The 22,460-nt window shown below is 31.3% G+C and overlaps 1 protein-coding gene and 1 long non-coding RNA gene across 4 annotated transcripts; one reads left to right on the top strand and one right to left on the bottom strand.

The window, feature by feature from the left end:
* The first annotated feature begins 8,516 nt into the window (after positions 1 to 8,516).
* Positions 8,517 to 18,241, top strand: LOC105286813 (ATP-binding cassette sub-family E member 1). 3 transcript variants are annotated; one of them, XM_026973669.1, is made up of 9 exons: positions 8,517 to 8,624; positions 10,059 to 10,272; positions 10,496 to 10,711; positions 10,823 to 11,030; positions 11,121 to 11,307; positions 11,375 to 11,790; positions 12,407 to 12,719; positions 12,928 to 13,162; positions 17,684 to 18,027. In XM_026973669.1, exons 2-9 carry the CDS (start codon positions 10,060 to 10,062, stop codon positions 17,729 to 17,731), a joined length of 1,836 nt encoding a protein of 611 aa, XP_026829470.1. In that variant the 5' UTR covers positions 8,517 to 8,624; position 10,059; the 3' UTR covers positions 17,732 to 18,027. The 3 variants fall into 3 exon arrangements, with proteins under 3 accessions (XP_026829470.1, XP_026829472.1, XP_026829471.1); XM_026973671.1 differs by having other exon boundaries at positions 11,384 to 11,790; XM_026973670.1 differs by having other exon boundaries at positions 8,522 to 8,624; positions 10,035 to 10,272; positions 17,684 to 18,241.
* On the bottom strand, positions 18,114 to 20,580 carry LOC105286812. The gene is made up of 2 exons (XR_895315.3): positions 19,875 to 20,580; positions 18,114 to 19,777 (listed from the first exon to the last, which is right to left on the bottom strand). It is a non-coding gene; the product is annotated as an uncharacterized LOC105286812 (long non-coding RNA).
* Between the last annotated feature and the right edge of the window lie 1,880 nt (positions 20,581 to 22,460).

Here is a 22,460-nt window from a genome sequence, read left to right on the forward strand (position 1 = left end):
CTGTATGGGTAGTACGTATATCGAATGTTCTGAGAATGTACACAATATACTTTTGCGATATTCTCCGAACATTCTCAGAATCTACATGTGCTGTTAGGGTTATAAATAAATATTCATGATAAAAGATGATAAAAGACGGACACACAATATTGGTTGTTAATACACTCAGTTTATTATAAAACAAAAAAGGTTATATTCATCTTTTACCCACAATCTTATCGTGCTCATATTATTACAAATATATTGCATCATAATGTTACTATAATGTTACATTGCAATATTTCTTAGGGCGGACATTTTACTATTGCTGCAAGCTTGCAACAACGTTGCCGAAACATTTAGCAACTTCCATGCAATATTACAATGTTTTAATCCCATACAGCACAAAAGTTTGCAGCAACATTGCTGCAATATTGCAATATTGCACATTGCAGTGCAATGTTGCAGAAATATTGTATAGTCATGAATTTGCAATATAGTTTAAACACGTTACAGCAACATTGTAAAATATTGTGAAAATAACATGTACTTTTATTGTGTGTTTGTGTGTCACTTACAATTAGAGTAAGTATTCAAAAATGTTTATTATTATAATAATTTTAATACACATAAGATTGAAATCATTTTATATTAATTATATATGTATATAAATTTGTCTATTACCTCCAAACCCTAAGATTAAAATAAAATAAACTTATGCATTATTATACATACAAGTTGGTATGTTAATCTTAATACATTAAGTGGTTTTTAAACTTTTCATAAAAGATCCATGTGTTCTAGAATGGTTTTACTTCGTGTTAAAGATATTATGCCAACTTGTGTATAATCTAAAATAACGTAAAATAATGTGTGTATTTATATTAATGTTAGTCATGATTATTATAACAATCAAGTAAATGTGCCAATATATCGTTGGACTGGATCTTTTGTGCCTAATAATATTTTTTACATGAATTTATGTACAGTCTTCGTTTAGACTTCGCTTAAACTACGATTCAACTTGAGACTGCGTTTTAAGACCGTTTACTATCGGTCTTGAAACGCAGTCTCAAGTTGAAGCTAGAAGAAATCACATAATTAAATTTAATTACGTGATTGCATAGTTTGTTAAGCGAAAAATATACATACATTAACGCGAAATATATTATTAGGCACAAAAGATCCAGCTCAACCATATATTGGCACATTTCCACAGCAGTTTGCATGTATATTTTACTGCAATATTGCTACAACGTTTTGTAGCAATATTTCTGAAAGCGGACATTTTACCGTTGCTGCAATCTTGCAGTACTCTTGCAACAATATTTCGCAATGGTTCTGCAATGTTGCAATCTTGCCGAAAAATGTTGCTGCAATATTGCGGCAATCTTGCCGTGCTGTATGGGATGTAAGGTGTATGCGATGTTTCTGGAATCTTTCAGTGCTGTATGGGAGGCGTGTTGACAATATCGCTTATGAATATACATCTACGTATCAGAAAACTGTATGATTTATATGCATGATGCATAATGTACGTATTGCTGCATCTGTTTATTTTCGCACTATTCATATCGCGCTGTCATCCCATACAGCTATGAAAGATTGCAAAAAGATTGCAAAAATGTCTCACGGAAATATTGTAATATTGCAGGTTAATTGCGCAATATATTTGCAACATTGATGCAATGTTATAGTAACGTAAAAATGTCCGCCTTTAGCAAGATTGCGCTATCATATTGTAGCCATATTGCAGCGCAATGCATGTGCAATAATGTGCAAAAAATTTTCCAGTATTATTATAGATAATTTAAAATACACTTTATGAAATAAATACAGAAGTTGCGATAGAAAGTTGTGATTAATATACATTTTATTGCCAAAATTACATTTTTTTTATATATATAAACACAAAATATATCTAAAAATATCAAACAAAATTACAATAAAAGACTTAAATCAAATATATAAATATCTGAATAATTGTAAGTGAAATACTTGATAAAAATTAAAAAATGTATAATAAATTGAATTTCGATAATTTCAAAAAAAGTACGCATTAAGGATACTTAACGTCCCATACAGCACGCAAAGATTGCATATATATTGCAGGAATCTTCCACCGCAACGTAGCAACATTGCAAATTCACTGCGAAATGTTTCTGCAGCATTGCTATGGGATTTCAGGAATGTGAAAATGTCTGCTTTTCGGAACATTGCAACGAAACGTCATAATAATATTGCAATGTAATGAATTTGCAATAATTATAATTATTCATTATTATATATTTTAAATATTTTTATTTATATAACTTCAATATTTTTATTTATTAATAAATAGACAATTATATGTAATATAACAATAGTAATAAAAAATTAAATAAACATTTTCTCTATTTTATTATAAAAAAAGTAACTGTTCTTTATAAAAAAAACTTAAAAATTCTCTTCTTGAGATATTATTTTTCTTTTAATTAAATAATTGAATCTTCTTCGTTTTTGTTTGTATGTTGCCTGTAAAAATAAAATAGGAATTAAAATTCATATATTAGCATAAAATTACATAAAAATATACATACTGCAAGTATGTATAGAATTATATGTAAAATGACATACTTTAATCTCTCAATCCTAACCGGAGCTTGAGCAAGCCACTTGGAAATGCATTTAGTAATTTCTGCATTAGTGGCATGATTGTGTATTTCACGAACAGCTTCTATAACAGAAAAAGTTATTAAAAATATTACAACTATTAATAGGTAGTTTTCTAATGAATTTCCATAATTTTGAAGTTATAGTGATATAAACCGTGAGATAGGCAAATAGAGATTCTCTATTATAATTAATAGATACAAGATTTTAACAGCACACAAGTGCTATAATGAGACATAATATTATAAAAAAGTACTTACCTTTTTCTTTTACGTAACTACTTTCTTTTAGAATGATGCTCGCGTCGTACAACCACCATGTTCTTTAGCTAGTCGAAAGTGACAAACACCGCATGCGCATATTACCGAGCTCAGATTCTGGTCATCACACACATCATTGGTCGAATAGATTTGGACGAATCTCGTTAGGATAGGAAGACTCCAATGTTTTAATAAAATGAATTATTAATATTAATTAATTAGAAATTTTGATTGTGCAATGTTTCCGAAATATTAATGTCATGTTGCTACAAGTGTGCTGAAATTTTGCGGATATATATCGCTGCAATGTCTTTGTACTGTTGCATTGCAATTTGCAACGTTGCAACGTTGCTGCAATGTTGGTGCAAGCTTCTGTGCTGTATGGGTCAACACACTTAATTATTACGTGTTCATCTTTACAAGTTGGCTTCACCACTATGAATTCAAGATAGCCCACAGAACACTTAAGGGGAAGCTCGAGTTGCTAGTGAACTATTTTTTCACTATAGCGATGGTAATTGCAGTTTCGAAATTTCTCTTTATTGCTTGTGCAGAATAAAAACTCCTTTTCCACAAATGAAGTATAGATAGAAAGAAAGTCCGCTCTACAGGACTTTATATTCAAAATGGAAAAAAGTTAAAAACTTGCATTTGTCTTTTCTAACTTTTTTCCATTTTGAATATAAAGTCCTGTAGAGCGGACTTTCTTTCTATCTATACTTCATTTGTGGAAAAGGATTTTTTATTCTGCACAAGCAATAAAGAAAATTTTCGAAACTGCAATTATCATCGCTATAGTGAAAAAATAGTTCACTAGCAACTCCAGCTTTCCCTTAATATCGCCCATGAGCAGCTGGGGAACGACGGAGAATGCAGAATGCATTCAGCGAACCCTACAGCTTCGAATAAAAATGAGTAACAATCATGTGATTAAAGTTCATTTCCATATTTGACAAATCGATTTATTTCTGTGTTCGCTAAACACTACTATAATTGTTACGAGCAGTATCTTTAAATGTTTCTGCAATAATACTGCAATATTTCTACAATTTTGCACCGTAATATATTTGTATGATATATTTTAATGCCTACTGTCTATAATGTTGCAGTTAGAGACACTAGAAGTAAGAGTCTGAACAATCTTTGGTTTTGAAGCAAAATGGCGTCGACAGTTACCGACTGTGGAGAGTAGGATGCGTTCAATTATTCACTGGCAGTCACAGAGATTGGTGAAATTGGTATTATACCACGTGTAAGGCCGGTATTCATAGTCGGATCTTATATTTAAGACCGTCTTAAGTGTATCTTCAGATACTCCGTAGCCAATGAAATGATCTATACAACATCTGCAGATAAACTTAAGACGGTCTTAAATATAAGATCCGACTATGAATACCGGCCTAAGTGACTATTATACCATGAATTAAATGTAATGGTAATGTTAAATGAACTCGTTATATAATGTCAGCGGTTATATTTTGTCTAGAATTTGTAAGACAAATGTTATTTGCATTAATTGTTTAGAATCTGCAGGCTCAAAAACATATGATCCTACTATAAAATTTTCCAAATTAGTACAGCTTAATTGTTATAGGACAAATACATTATTTTTTGTCAACAATGCAACATTTAATTACTTTTACCAGATGAAAGTCATCTTTCGACGATATATTCCGTATTTAAAAAATGTTAACTATGATTTGATTACATTTTTCATTGATAAAATGGCACATCCGCACTGTAATGTACTTAAAACCTGTCATAATATTTCAGATGTAATAATGAAACGCTTTATTAGATTTAGGATTAAAATAGAATGCGCAAAAGGGCGTTTAAAAACACCTGTATTTAATAGCTTGACAATGGCAAGGCATTTTATTGTTAAATAAACATATTATTTTATGTTGTTAGTAGTATATTATTTATTTCTCAAATCCAAACCTTGCCACGCGCTCATGGTGTTTGAAGTGATGTGATAGCATTGATTGGTTCCGCCATTTTGCTTCAAAGCAATCTACGGCCAATGAAAACTTTGACAAGATTGTCCAGACCCTTACTTTTAGTGTCTCTAGTTGCAGTAATATTGCAGCGCAATCTGCAATATTGCAACGTTCCTGCAAGTTTCTGCACTGTATGGGATTCTATTATTGCAGATGATAATTTATTTTTTGCCTATTTGTGTTTTTGCTATGTATGTACATTAACTATTATTATGTATAAAATGAATGAAACAATATGAAACAATTCTTTAGTTATTTAAGTAGATTATTATTACGAATACTCGTTTTTTCGTTATCTCCTACTGTGGAAAATCATAATGAAAAAAAGAGACTGTTGTCAAGTAACCAAGTAGCCAAGTAACGAGCCGATAAAGGCTGCGTTTCGATATTCACTGCCAGTACTGAAAATCTATAGTGTATGTCACGTGAACTATAGATTTTCAGTACTGGCAGTGAATATCGAAACGCAGCCAAGATTGGTGCGGACAGCATACGTATATAAGGGTGTTTCCAATTATTTCTCAAAAATATATTTTCGGAAGTTTATAAATGTTATATATGGTTGAATTTGGCGTAAAATAAGTTTTATTTTAGTTGCAAAAAGATTGTAAAATTTCCAAAAAAAAGGTGAGTAGTAGGGGTATTTTGAAAAATTTAAAATTTTTGGAAAATCTATATACACAAATATAAAGCGCTTTTGAAGCCATACAACTTTTATTCGAAACATTTTTTTGTATCTCTCATCCTTTCGACGATATTCACTTAGAAAGAAAAAAACCGCAATTTTTCGAGGGGGTGTTTCCATCCCTAAAAGTGAATATTAGCCCCAACAGAAAGTTGTTTCCATACTGATATTTTGACACCTCCAGTTATTTCTTCATAAGTTTTTAGGTTAAGTAAAAACTTTTGAACTTGACTGTATGACAATGACAGGCTGACCCCAAATCTCCTCTCTCTGTCGGCTCGCTTTAGGCAGTCCAGTTCTCATTCCAGTATTATTACATTTCAGTGAGGATAGATCCTTAAAGGATCTCTAACCTGAAAATCTTCTGTCTCTCTGCCATTTTCCACTTACGGCCGTAGCATGGCAGTGCCTCCTCCAGTATTATTATATCTCACAAGGGAACTAACACAACTGTCCCTCACCGATTTTGATGGGCTTTGGATATGTTGTAGAGCATCGAAAAATATTGGACCCCTATTTTTTTTTAGCTGCGTATCTCAACGTTTAGGGGTTGAAACAGCCTCTCGAAGATAATGAATTTTTTCATTTTTAGCGAATATCTTTGAAAATATAAGATATATGAAAAAATGTTTTATACAAAAGTTTTATAGTATTTTATACTCTTTACAACGGTGTATTCACATTTTTCGAAATGTCAAATTTTTTAATTTACCTCCACCCCTTATTTTTGCAAAATTTAAGTACTTGGTTAGAACAAAAATTGAAGAGCATCGAATGCCAAATCCAACCATATATAATACTATTATGTTTCCACGATTCACTTTTTGGGAAAACGAGATGAAAACATGGTGCTATAGGCGCCGCACTGTAAGTAGGTGTTGCGTTATTTCTCTGCAGTTGCGCTGTACTCAATAACTACATATTGTGCATATTGTCTGATACTATAATATGAAAGCGAATTAATCCTCATCTGTCGATAGGCTGCCCCATCGACATAATCGGCACTGTCGGTAAATATTGACAATAACGGAGCCGCCCCGATGACATTGACCTTGACATATATTATAGAAGTTACCCTCCTGAGTGACCTTCAAAAGGTTTTATCCGTCGCTCGTTGTTTATTAAAAAGTTATTAACAAAAGAAGTTTAATAATTTTGCACGAATTTTCAGCTGTCCACGCGAAGCAAGGACTTGAGTTTGACATATATTACAAAGGTCACCTTCCCGAATAACTCGCACTAGGTTTTCACCCTTCACTCGTTGTTTGTTAAAAAGTTATTAACAAAAAAGTGTAATAAATAAAGCATAATTTTACGATATCATATACATTTACGAAAGAGTATATTTGATGGAATATATAAGATATATGAAAGCCCCGCCGGGGCCAGTGTAACAGATTTTACCGTACAGATTTTGATCACCTGGTACACGGGCCGGATCCCGGCGGGGGGAGGGGCCCAGTCCCTCCTTCGTCCTCCCGCGAATCGGGCTGAAAACGAACGTGTGTCCGAGGCTCCAGTTGCGGAAAATATAACCTAACCCAAACCTACTTCTGATTTAAAGCTAAAATTCCATCAAATATACTCTTTCGTAAACGTATATGATATCGTAAAATTATGCTTTATTTATTACACTTTTTTGTTAATAACTTTTTAACAAACAACGAGTGAAGGGTGAAAACCTAGTGCGAGTTATTCGGGAAGGTGACCTTTGTAATATATGTCAAACTCAAGTCCTTGCTTCGCGTGGACAGCTGAAAATTCGTGCAAAATTATTAAACTTCTTTTGTTAATAACTTTTTAATAAACAACGAGCGACGGATAAAACCTTTTGAAGGTCACTCAGGAGGGTAACTTCTATAATATATGTCAAGGTCAATGTCATCGGGGCGGCTCCGTTATTGTCAATATTTACCGACAGTGCCGATTATGTCGATGGGGCAGCCTATCGACAGATGAGGATTAATTCGCTTTCATATTATAGTATCAGACAATATGCACAATATGTAGTTATTGAGTACAGCGCAACTGCAGAGAAATAACGCAACACCTACTTACAGTGCGGCGCCTATAGCACCATGTTTTCATCTCGTTTTCCCAAAAAGTGAATCGTGGAAACATAATAGTATTATATATGGTTGGATTTGGCATTCGATGCTCTTCAATTTTTGTTCTAACCAAGTACTTAAATTTTGCAAAAATAAGGGGTGGAGGTAAATTAAAAAATTTGACATTTCGAAAAATGTGAATACACCGTTGTAAAGAGTATAAAATACTATAAAACTTTTGTATAAAACATTTTTTCATATATCTTATATTTTCAAAGATATTCGCTAAAAATGAAAAAATTCATTATCTTCGAGAGGCTGTTTCAACCCCTAAACGTTGAGATACGCAGCTAAAAAAAAATAGGGGTCCAATATTTTTCGATGCTCTACAACATATCCAAAGCCCATCAAAATCGGTGAGGGACAGTTGTGTTAGTTTCCTTGTCAGTGGCACAGGAGTACGCAAGCAATCCAGCAGGAAATAACCATAGACATAATAAAAATAGACCGAGCGTGAAGCGCAAAACGTAAAGCACAGCTAGAAAAGGACGGAAAGTAGGTGGAGGATCTCTTTCTTTCTCCGTTCACGTCTTCTCCACTCTCCGCTCTTACCCCCACTCTTCTTTCCTTAGAGAGAGAGAGCAATCCTTCGCCTGCTTTCTCTCTTTTTCTACCTGTAATTCACTGCCAAGTTGAGAACACGCTCGGTCTATTCTTACTATGTCTATGGAAATAACGTTCCATGTGCCACTGGCTTTAAATAATCCTATTCTTGGAATAACCTTTTTCTTCTTTTTCAAAGAATCTAACCCATAAGTTTGAATTTCCCTCTTCTTTTTGCTTCAAACGGCGACTCTAATTTATACCTCTACTGACTCTTACGTTTATGGCTGTATGGATGAGTACTAGTACTAGCCTATCCGGTGCTAGAAGATCAAGAAGAAGAAGATTAGTAAGAGGTTCAACAGATTTGTTTGTTCACAGTTACAGTTTTTAACAGGTTTGCTTCGATATGTATTATATTTATAACTTTTTCCTTTAACACATGTTAGGCATATTATTTTTAAGAAATCGTCATATGTTTGAAGTATTTTTAAATCTCTCTTAGCATTCGCAAAAGAATAGGTTAAAACCGCGTGGTATTAACAGCTTTCATATTTTTAATGGTTAAAGTCGAAGAAAAATGATATAATTACGTGATCTAATGCGCTCGCACGCAATCAGCGGTTTATTTAATCGAAAATAATATATATTTAAATATTAAATACATGGAATATTGACTTAACAGCTTGCATCGAAGTGTGGTTAGATATGCCTTTGTAATTTTCTTTACACGAAAGAATCTATATATTTTGCGTACTTTATCCTAATGCCCTTTTGCCAATTTGTTGCATATAATTTATTGTTTTATTTTATTAATATTTTATTAATATTTATTGCGAGTTATATATATTATTGTACTTAAAAATTTTTAATCTTTATTCTTTTTGTTTTATTTGTTGTATATATTATATTTGTTGTCACTGAATCGTAATCCAACGAGTTTTTATTGGGAATAATTTTATTTATTATTTTCTTTTTTGACAAATTACAAAGACTATTTTATTATAGAAAAAAATTAGTAAACTTGTTTCTTTGTTATAATAATACAAAATTGGTATATATTTCTATTTTTTATTATTTGCTGTTTTTTATTTCCCATATAAAATTGTCGTTTACACATATAAATGTATATGTCTCACAAAATATTACAACTTTAGATTATAAATATAGAAAGATAAATTTAGATATGTATTTCAAAGTATTGAATATAATATATTTCTGTTAAATAAATTTGAAAGTCTGTTCAAGAATGTTATAGAAACTTTTATTAATTTCAACTATTGATGTAATAGGTAAAGGCGATAGTCATTGGCAGTGCTACAGTCATTAGCACCCTATACTAATAAACACTATATTAATAACTACACTATACTCATATCTGATAAAAAACTGCTTTTGATATTATTATGGATTATACTAATTATTTATTTAATACATTTATGAAAATTTCTGCAATTCCAACCTAAAAAATTTCAAGTGCCACTTACTATATATGATATTAAATGTGCCAACGACTGTCGCCTTTACTTACAGAATTATCTTGTTTCGATACTAACTGTTTTATTAATTCAAGGTAGATAAGAATTTAAAAAGAATGTAAAAAGTAGAACGATTTACATTTATGGACATAAAAAATATATTCTTTAATAATATTAATTTATTTCACAATAAATCATAATGCTTATGTTTCAAAATAAGTATAAATATGAAGTAATGTATAATTTAAATATAAGATAAATGTTCTTAAGAAAATTGTTTATATTTTATGTTCATTATATTCATAATTTAAATTGATTTGTACGTACAGGCAATTAACCTAAGATTTTGTCAGGATGCCACCAAAAAAGTCAATGGAAGAGACAGATCGATTGACGCGTATAGCAATTGTAAACTCGGATAAGTGTAAACCTAAACGATGCAGACAAGAATGTAAAAGATCATGTCCAGTAGTACGAATGGGAAAACTCTGTATAGAAGTTAATCCAAACAGTAAAATAGCCGCTATTTCGGAGGAACTGTGCATCGGATGTGGTATTTGTGTCAAGGTATAGCTAAAATTAAGATACATAATAATAATTAAGACATATAATAAAAATTAAGATATATAATAATAATTTAGATATATAATCATTTTTTTTTAATAAGGTAATTAAGATATGGAAGTGACATAAAGTATATGAAGTAGTAAATAGTGAAAAAGAACTTGCAAGAACTTAGATTACATCAAATATGCTAAATTAATTAATTATGATAACACTTTTTTTGTAGAAATGTCCATTCGAGGCAATATCTATTATTAATCTTCCTAGTAATTTAGAGAAGGAAACGACACATCGTTACTCAAAAAACTCATTCAAGCTGCATAGACTTCCCATTCCGCGTCCTGGTGAAGTTTTAGGACTTGTAGGAACTAATGGGATTGGTAAATCGACTGCTCTGAAAATTTTAGCCGGCAAGCAGAAGCCGAACTTGGGAAGATATTCTGTACGTATTAGCATGCATTCTAATGTTGCATGCACGCACATACACAACTGGTGTATGTTAAACGGTAATATAGAAAATCGGTAATATAGAAAAATTTTCTTACGTGAATAGGATCCACCGGATTGGACGGAAATCTTGAGTCATTTTAGGGGTAGCGAATTGCAAAATTATTTTACCAAAATTTTGGAAGATGATCTAAAAGCGCTTATTAAGCCTCAATACGTCGATCAGATTCCTAAAGCCGTGAAAGGTACTGTGCAGCAACTCTTGGATAAAAAGGACGAATGCAAAAATCAAATGGAAATATGCAAGATGCTCGGTAAGCATTGGTCTTTCTAGCACTCCTTTTTCTTAGAAACTTGATCATTTTTCTATATTTCATATTTTTGCTAATACATGTTTCTTTCAGATTTATTACATATACGTGATCGAAGTATCGAAGCCCTTTCCGGAGGTGAACTTCAACGATTCGCTTGTGCAATGGTGTGCATTCAGAATGGAGACATTTTTATGTTCGATGAGCCTTCCTCATATCTAGATGTGAAACAGCGTCTTAATGCTGCCGTGACTATCCGATCGCTCATTCATCCAGACAAGTAAACTTTAACTTCGTGAGAATCATTAATTGTTACTAAATGCTCCATGTATTTATTATCTCTGTTGATATGCCAGGTTTATAATAGTGGTCGAGCACGATCTATCAGTCTTGGATTATTTATCTGACTTTATCTGTTGCCTGTACGGTGTCCCTGGGGCATACGGAGTGGTTACAATGCCTTTTTCCGTAAGAGAAGGCATAAATATCTTCCTCGATGGATTTGTCCCTACAGAAAATTTACGATTTCGCGAGGAATCTCTTGTGTTCAAAGTAGCAGAGAGTGCTACTGAGGAAGAAGTGAAACGTATGAATCACTATGAATATCCCGCGATGACGAAAACAATGGGAACATTCAGCTTGAATGTTGAAAAGGGACAATTTACCGATTCCGAGATACTTGTTCTGTTAGGAGAAAATGGAACTGGTAAAACGACATTCATTAGAATGTTAGCTGGTAATTTACCACCAGATGACGGATCAGGTAAATATAATAGAAATATATATTTTTCGACCCATGTTTATAGGAAACTTTGTTTAGAATTAACGTTCCTGTAAGATCTCAAAGTCTGGCCGAAACGTTTGAGCCCATCCTGTATAGTCTTAATAGATACAAGAATGTTTATATATATATATATTAGCAAGCAGAAACTAAAACGCAGTTGTCGAATTATATTTCAATAACTCAGTTTATAACAGTATACTATTCGTCGAATCTTTCAATTCTGTTTTGGATCCTCTTCATCCAATAATAAAAAACTCTAAGTCAGTTTGACTCGTTAAAAAAACGACTAATGTGCAGACGCGCGCGTCTAGCAATTAGTCGTTCTTTAACTGTAGAATAAAATTTAGCACTGCATCATTGCATCCTCTGGATTTCATTTGAGTTTTTGGAAAAATGGTAATTTTATCCTAGATTTTTTTACTTTTAATTGAAAAGTTATAGCGTCCTTCTATTTTAAGTATAACTCTTTATAATATTAAATGTTTATCTACATAGATTGCTAATATTGATCTGTTGATTATTAACCCTATTGATTCTAATATAGTTAGATAATATTTTACGTAAAACTAAAGTAAATAAAATTATTGTTTTATAGAGAGTATTCCTCAACTCAACATCAGTTATAAGCCACAAAAGATAAGTCCCAAATCCCAAGGTACTGTCAGACAGCTGTTACATGAGAAAATTCGAGATGCATATGTGCATCCACAATTTGTGACGGACGTGATGAAACCTTTAAAAATCGATGACATTATGGATCAAGAAGTACAGAATCTTTCTGGCGGAGAATTGCAGCGAGTTGCTCTCGCTCTTTGTCTGGGAAAACCAGCTGACGTTTATTTAATTGACGAACCATCAGCATATTTGGATTCTGAACAACGTTTGGTTGCCGCCAAAGTCATCAAGAGGTACTAAATATACAGAGATAATAATAGGCGTAATATAATATTAATGTATAAATATATTTCATAATAATATAATTATAATATCTTGTTTAGAAAATTTAAAAAGATATTTAAGTAATTATATTTAACTTACGTAATTTAATTAAATTTTTATTTTCGAGATATTGTATATTCAAATGTGAAAACTATGAAAAGTGTATTTATATTTTAGATTCATACTGCACGCAAAGAGGACGGGATTCGTTGTAGAGCACGATTTTATTATGGCCACATACTTGGCTGATCGTGTAATAGTGTTTTCTGGAACGCCATCTTTAGCGACTACTGCACATAGTCCTCAATCTTTGTTAAATGGTATGAATAGATTTTTGGAATTGTTGGGCATTACTTTCCGAAGAGATCCTAACAATTTTAGACCAAGAATTAATAAGAATCAATCTGTCAAGGTAAGTGTCATTTCTGCTAACACCTGATTTTTGTCATCCTTTTGCTAAATTTCAGTATTATTAATTTGTTAATCGTTTTAGTTATTATTAGCATTGATATTATCGATAATATAAAATTAATGATATAGTCAATCATAAATTATACAGTGCTGGCAAAAAGTTCCGGAACGGTTAAAAATCTTGGAAAATAATGATTTAGTGGAAAAAGGTTTCAAACAACAAGCATAGGGCTTAAAAACATCTATTAGATGATGATATCTATTTGACCTTGGTATGACCTTGGAAAGCCCGGTCATGGTCAACATAAAAATCTTAAATGGAAACCCCTATTTTTTATTACATATTCTTGTAGCTTAGGTCGAGAGCTTTTCGAAACGCTATAATAAATTGTTTTTCTCTTACGTACTTTTTGACTTATAAAGCTTGAAGGTTACACAGTACCACCGGTAGAATTACCCAAGGTGTACCGCGTGGAGGTTGCACGGTCAGATTACATCTTGTGTGTGTGTGTGTGTGTGTGTGTACGCGCGCGTGTATGAGTGTGTGTGCGTGCGTGTTGAGTGTGTGTGTGTGTTCTTCATAAAACTAACGTCACAAAAATAGTTTATACTCGTATGTACGAACAACGACATTACACGCACACACACACACACACACACACACAACAGGTATAAATCCGACCGTGCAACCTCCATGCGGTACACCTTGAGTAATTCTAATGCCGACGGTACTGTGTAACCTTCAAGCCTTATAAGTCAAAAAATACGTAAGAGAAAAACAATTTATTATAGCGTTTCGAAAAGCTCTCGACCTAAGCTACAAGAATATGTAATAAAAAATAGGGGTTTCCATTTAAGATTTTTATGTTGACCATGACCGGGCTTTCCAAGGTCATACCAAGGTCAAATAGATAACATCATCTAATAGATTTTTTTAAGCCCTATGCTTTTTGTTTGAAACATTTTTCCACTAAATCATTATTTTCCAAGATTTTTAACCGTTCCGGAACTTTTTGCCAGCACTGTATAATACAATAATATCGTATTTATAAAGCTTTTTTTTGCAGTTTATATATAACTCAATTAATAACATTCATCTTACTTTTTGCTCTTCACTTTAAAAATACGTAAAATTTGTCAATTCTTTCATACAAATTATATGAATCTTTTTATTACTATTAACAATATTATTATATTGATAATATAAGATAATAATACTATTTATAATTGGGAAAAGCGCTAATTTTTGTAATAATCTATTAGAAAAATGAATTTAACTTGTGATTGAAATTATTTACACATTGATATTTTTATGATTTTTTTTAATGTTTCGATTATTATTAGTGTATATTGCATGGTTTTGCGTTCAAATTTTACAAAAACAAAACTTTGTATTTAACACACATATATATGCACACGCGCCTGAAAGTACACACATACACAATGATAAAAGATTTCGCTTTGCTTTTTTTTAAAAAAAAAAGAACGATATACTTGTTTATTTATCTTTTAATAGAACATTCTAAAATATATACCATATCCTTTGACTGAAGGCTATTCAATTTTTATTAAAGATGAATTACAAAGATAATTTATTTCAATGAAAAAACTTAAACAGTTTAGTGATTTTTTAATACATACATTGTTGTTACACGTGTTCAAAATGGTCCTGAGTGATGATGTATCTTTTAAAACGATGCAGTATAAATAACATTGCAAATTAAATCAGTGATGCAGAAGATAGTCTAGACTCTAGAGTGGGAGAGTAAACTGTCAGTAATCAAAATTGAAAGACATTAATGCATAGAATGCATTCGATTGTATTTCCGTGAACAGAATTTCTTTAATAACATTGAAGTTATCGCACAAATACAAATTAATAATTTTATTAAAATAATTTTATAAAATGTTTTATAGAATGTTCCATAGAATTTATTCTTAAAATTACTATTATTGTTTATGGAGAAATACTTTGTGAACATGTAGTGGTGTCCTCTAACAACTGTGGTAAACTTTCTATTGCCTTCTGCAATCATGATCCTAGCTATATGCGATAAAGTAGTTTTATTGTTCATGAGATGAGCCATGCGCGATGATCTCTGTTGACGACTGTTTGCATAAAGCAATGAAAAAGAAAGTATAGTTTCTAGAGGATGACGAAGTTAGATGTTTGTAGCTGAATTGATGCAGAACTGGACCAGAGAACTGATGAATGAAGAGAGCAGTCAGACAATAAAAATCACTATAAAACAAACGCGCGACATAACATTTATAAGATTATAAAATTTTATATTTAAAAATTATCATTTCTTCATTGATAAATATTAAAGTTTTAAATTTGCAAATGTTATGCAACAAAATATAGAATGTTATACAATTTTCCTCATACTGGAAAATACTGCAAAAAGGAAGATGCATTAAACTACTTTCCTGTCAATAAATACAATTCAATGCACAACGTTTCGATGTTTTGAAAAACACATAGAATTTGTTTTGCTTGTACCAGTTAAGAGTATTTTGAACAACACACAGCGTCGTCAGCTCTGTTTGAGGATGGACGCTTGTCTTAGTGTTTGTGTGCCTTTGTTTAAATTGTCATTTTAATTCTTCGTTATTTGATTGCTTTTTGGTAGTAAGTAATACACATTTTTTATTTCTTTTTAATTTTAATTAGTAACTATTATAGACATCAATATATGACTTTCAGAAAGTAACTTTGACGCAATCTAATAACGCATTTGATAAAGACCAAAATATAATGGTCGAAACGTCGTAATTCCTCATTCATAATTTCTTTTTAATTAATAATTACTCTCAATTATTACAAAAATTACAAATATGCTAAAGGTTTTACTGTACATCTTACTAAGTTCTACTCATTCACACGGAAGATTTGTCATACACTTTATATGTTTGTTTTATTAATTCTTCACTTCTACATTCACATTCGAAATTGTACTGACATACGAATTTCGTGCTACAGCTGCTAATATGTTAATTGTATTTCCATCGTCAGTTACTCTTGCATCGTTAATATTCTTTATTTTCCGTGTTTTCGTTTTTTGAAAATGTTTAATATGTATTTACAATTATAAAAAAACGGGTTATGAAGGCGTAGCATGATTAGGAAATTTGTCACTATGCCAACACGATGTTTCTCTCATAATACTTGAGTACATTCAACATAAATAAGAACTGTTAGGTGTACAAGTTAATTCGTGCTCTTTTTTTTAAATTGAGCCTTTATTTACCTTTTCTTTTCCGAGAGGCGATTCGTCAGTTGCCCGATAGAGGAGAAAAGTATTAGAAAATGATGGCAAATATTTCGAAGATTGACATGTTTATTACTTTTGTAATAAAGGCTCAATTTTTTCAGAAGCAGCGCTAAATCAATTTGTACATTTTATATATCAACTCTCTTTAATTTTATATAATATAACGCATTATATGAGTCCAAATAAATTTATGAGCCGCACTTTGCTCGATTCGTACCACAGACTAATGATATTCAATGAATATTACAGATAAATATAAAATGTACAATGTAATTGATATAATGTTTATTTAATCGATTTATTTATTCTATAATACATAAACAATTATAGATATATAATACTACAATAGAACAAAATATAAATGGGAAAAACACAAAAAGATTCGATAGTTCATTAAAATTAACTATTTTAAAAATGTTATGAGATACATATATTGTCTTATTCAAAATTATTCAAGATCATTAGAAGTCAATTACACAGAAAAATAGTTAATTTTAATGAACTATCGAATCTTTTTGTGTTTTTCCCATTTATATTTTGTTCTATTGTAGTATTATATATCTATAATTGTTTATGTATTATAGAATAAATAAATCGATTAAATAAACATTATATCAATTACATTGTACATTTTATATTTATCTGTAATATTCATTGAATATCATTAGTCTGTGGTACGAATCGAGCAAAGTGCGGCTCATAAATTTATTTGGACTCATATAATGCGTTATATTATATAAAATTAAAGAGAGTTGATATATAAAATGTACAAATTGATTTAGCGCTGCTTCTGAAAAAATTGAGCCTTTATTACAAAAGTAATAAACATGTCAATCTTCGAAATATTTGCCATCATTTTCTAATACTTTCTAATGAGAAGGTAAAAGAACATGTATCATTGCGTTTAAAAAGTAAAACGATCTTCATATCTGGCTTACATTTCTAGCTTCAAAGAAACTATTTAGATCAAATTATGTCGTTATTCATAAAGCAACATTTGTGTAAAATACTTTTTTTCTTATGTGCGCACACACATATGTATACGCATGTGTGCTTTAACGTGTGTCTGTAAAAAAGTAATATTTATATCTTTATATTGATATGTTTATATTTTCTTATATAAAAATGTTTAATAACTTATTATTTAAATAAGTATCACAAATGAAAAATATAATGAATAATACATGTTTACTTCCTGTATTTTAGAAAAATTAAGGCAAAATTTTAATTGATTATTTCTTTTGCAGGATTTGGAACAAAAGAAAGCTGGACAATATTTCTTTCTGGAGGAGTAAAATATGTGAAGCTATGTGCAAGTTGAATGGCAGTGCATATAACATATTATTAATACAGCTTTTTAATCTTTATACTCTCTAAATACTAAATAGAAGAGATCTTATTGTTTAGTATTTAGTATTATGTTGTAGAATATTAATTCCACGTGTTTTGTGACGATCTCGGATATTAAACAAAATTTTAGAATATCAGTTGTCTGCCTGTAAAATAATACACTCGGCAAAAAAACTAGGGGATCAAGATATTTAAAGCTAAAGTGAAAAATCATTGAGCATTTTAGGGCTCATTTCAAAAAGCAAAGAACCATTTTCAAAGATATTTATCAGCATAATAATCTTTTAAACGAGCTTACATATTATGTATACGAAGCGTATTTTTTTAGTAAAATTTAGTAAATTTATTGTTCCATGTAAAAGATGAAAATTCATTTCTTAGATCTCTTATATAGAACACAAAGTTTAAAATAAGTACAAAACAAATCTACGAAACTGTTTAGGTGTAGATACAACTTAAAATAAACCTTAATAAAATTTGAAATGTAACACAGTACTGGCAAGATTCACATCTCAAACGTGTATGCGTGCATGCGATTCTCCCCATCTTAATTCTATCAGATCAATTTCTTGTATTCACCTTAAAGCGGAGATTTTAAACTTTGTGTTCTAGATAAAATATCTTGGAAGAAAATTTTCATTTTTTCTACGGAATGATGAATTTGTAAACTTTCACAAAAAAGCACGTTTCGTGTATAAAGTTGTTTAAGAGGATGTCTTCCGATGATAAATCATCTTCGAGAATAATTTTTACATGAGTTAAAGATGAGGTTTTGCCCTTTAAAATGAGCCTTGAATTACTCTTCGATGTTTTTCGCGAAGTTATGACTATTTAAATTTAATGAATTTTTCTCTTAAAAATCTTTAATGTCTAATTTTGTTATAGCACACATTTTATACTATGCAAAAAAATGCAAAATATATAATTATGCATTTTTATAAAATACTAAATCTGATAAATAGGTAAAGGAAATTACGTGTTATTGAAGAATTGCGTAAACGTTGCAGATTTCCGCGATTTCGTACAGGTATATCTATCAAGCAATTTATATGTACTCCATTAAGAAGATATGCGTGACAGATGTAATTTTTGCTTAAAAGCTAATCTAGTTTCTAGCTTAAAACTTAAGATAGTTTTGGGTGCGTCAGATAAAGGGAACTTATGTCTATTACGCGTTGTACTAATGATCTTTTTCGAAAGAATGACTTCAAAAATAAATCCTGCATATATAAAATGTTGAAAAATTATAACTATTTTTTTCCTTTATGTTTAAAAAAGTCTAAAAAGATTGAAAAAAGTATTTATACGTAAAAATAATTTTTTAATTTTATATATTGAATAGGATAAAATAATATGAGAAGACAAGAATATTGAAGATTTATCTAAACATTTAAAAATATTTCTCAGTTTCGAAAATTTAAATTTGCTAAATATATCTTCGATATACCAAGCAATTGTTGACAACAGTGGGTGCTTTCCAATTGCTTAACACAAACGTACACAGGAAGGCACAAAGGTATTGTATTGGCTATATATTATCTAAAATATCTTCCAAGTAATATATAGCCAATAAAATACCTTTGTGTCTTCCTGGTACGTTTGTATAAGCAATTAAAAAGCACCCAGTGGCAATTGGAATATTTAATATAAACACAATTTACGTTTAATTACGCACCATACAAGATGTCAAGAATAAGCGCATGTGAAGTACACCAGATGAGTTTTGATATCAAAAAAACAACTTTTTCCTTTATTAAAATTCAGTTCCAGTGATTAGGCCGGTATTCATAGGCTGTGTTCTAAAATTCACTGCCAGTACTGAAACTCTATAGTTTATGGCACGTAGAGTTCTATATAAATCAGAGAAGCGAAATCGACGTCTAGAGTCCTAGATATAAGAGAAGCGACACTGAAATCGATACATGCGATATATCGATAAGCCACCATCTTGTTTTCTCCATATGCGAGGTACAAGAAGGTCAAAGCAGGTTCTGAAAAAGAAAAAGAACATCATATAAAACAGTTTAATTGTTTTCAATATGTAGGATTTGATTTATATGTAATAAATATTTACATAAAAGTACTTACATCGCAATTAATAACAGCTTGCCTGTACACATAATTGCTTTAAAAGTAGTCATCTAACCTTATTTTATTGCACCATAGTAGCAAACAAAATGGCGCTCAATCACGTGATTTACTTAGCTAATCAGACGATATTCTTCAATGTCGCTTCTCTTATATCTAGACTCTATCGACATCTAGTTCCTGATTGGTGGAGCCATGTTGAGCCCAAAGAGTGACAGCGATTGGACAGTTGGAGCGGGTCGACCATTGAAATATAACCATACTGGAACGCGCACTGCTTTGTTCTCGCGCGGTCAGAGATGTGCGAGTGAGATAGTAGGCCAGGCACGTGCTATTCTTGTGTAACTAACAGTCCTAATCACGTGACGTGATATACTACCCTATAGCTACTATATAAAGGATAGCTGACTCGTCCGCCATATTGGAGCCCAAGCTTTGTTCGGTTGAACTTGTGACGTTACTTTTTAGGTCTGTTCTTTATTGCTGAACTGCTGTACTAGTTCAGAGTTTATCTTTTTTACTACACATTGAAAGGAAAAGGATAAACTCTGAACTAGTGCAGCAGTTCAGCAATAAAGAACAGACCTTTTATTACGTGGCAACTTAATTGTTTTGTAAAAATGACTGGCTGTTCGGCCTCAAATTGTTCGAACCACTCTAGGAATGGTTTTAAATTCTATAGGTAAGTATTTTTATTTATTAGTAACAACAAAATGTAACGACAAATTTGTCTAACCTCATATCCTTCTTTTTACTTACATATATTTGTATTGACTATTTGTTAATGAATATTTCTTAATTATAATATTATATTATTACATTATATGCTTATTATAAGTAGCTAACAAATTAACAAATAGTCAATACAAATATATGTAAGTAAAAAGAAGGATGTGAGGTTAGACAAATTTGTCGTTACATTTTGTTGTTACTAATAAATAAAAATACTTACCTATAGAATTTAAAACCATTCCTAGAGTGGTTTGAACAATTTGGGGCCGAACAGCCAGTCATTTTTACAAAACAATTAAGTTGCCACGTAATAAAAAGTAACGTCACAAGTTCACAACCGAACAAAGCTTGGGCTCCAATATGGCGGACGAGTCAGCTATCCTTTATATAGTAGCTATATACTACCCAGTCTGAGAACATTGCCTTTACATACATTTTCTACACATTAAAATTCTATTTTATCAAAGGAAATTTGTAATAAATAATAGTTTTCAGAATCAAAAACTAAAATAATGTATATAACGAAAAATGAAATTGTTTATATGTAGTAATACAAAATAATCTCATGTTTTGTAGTATTTTATTATATTTTGTATTATCTTATATTTTGTATTTGTTATATTTGGATGTATTTATGAAATACAATTATAAAAATGCAAAAACTCCCATAAATAACTTTATTATCTTATAATTATTTAACGTAATATTGTTTTGCATAAATAAGATAATATAATAGTATATAAATTCTCGGATTATAAATATCACAATGTTTTATAAAAAATGTACATGTAATAGAAAATTATAAATTTGCAATACCATGTACATTAACATGTATATTAACAAAATACTATAAATGTGTTTAAAAATAGACATTATACATAAAGGAAACTGTATGATTATATATTAATATACTCACTAATTGCATAAACAAAACTTTAATATATCAGTCAGTCGTTAATCGCATAAACAAAAGTTTGGTATGTTTTTTTAATGTAACTTTCTTTATGAGATCCGAGATCGCTCAGCGCTGAGCGCGAGATCGGGCAATCAGAACCCTTGGTGATTCTGACGGAAGGAGAGGATGACGTCAGTGAAAGTACAGCAGTGGAGTCGTTGAACACTGGCTTTATTTCTAACAACTTCACTGCAGCGAGTTAAACAGTAACTGTACGACAAATCTTCCGGAGGTCAGCGGATCGGCGCAGGTCGAAAGTCTTCTTCCGTGGCGGTTCGGTAATCTTACCGCGCGATTATCCGTAGTTTCGAGTCGTAGACTGCGTTGCTCACAGTTCGTCAAAAAAAACAAGATTGAGAAATCGAATCGGTTGAAGCGAGAACAAGTCGGTGATGCGATTGACTACGGTGCCGTCTGAGAGCGTTAACGGCGAAAAGCCGAGACGTTAGATTTGAACGGGACCCGTCTAAATCGATTGCCTAAGATCCGAATTTGAACGCGTGCTGATAGATAGTAGTGTATACGGACAGAAGCTTAGAATTTAGAACCTCGGCGATCGACGAAAGGACCATGACAAATAAGCTGCTTATCGCGATTCGGTCTTGAATTAAAGCGAGGTCTATTGTCTTAGATCTATAATTAGATCTATATTCGCGGTCGCGAAAACAACGTACTTCTCAAAACACGATGAGTCGATCGCGGTTCTGAGATACTTCGCTTCTCGAACTTTGAAATAATAAATTGTAATTGGAATCCGGAACAGTATATATCACTCACAAGGGAACTAACACAACTGTCCCTCACCGATTTTTATGGGCTTTGGATATGTGTAGAGCATCGAAAAATATTAGACCCCTATTTTTTTTAGCTGCGTATCTCAACGTTTAGGGGTTGAAACA

Source organism: Ooceraea biroi, chromosome 11 (genome assembly GCF_003672135.1).
Source record: "Ooceraea biroi isolate clonal line C1 chromosome 11, Obir_v5.4, whole genome shotgun sequence".
Taxonomy (NCBI): domain Eukaryota; kingdom Metazoa; phylum Arthropoda; class Insecta; order Hymenoptera; family Formicidae; genus Ooceraea; species Ooceraea biroi.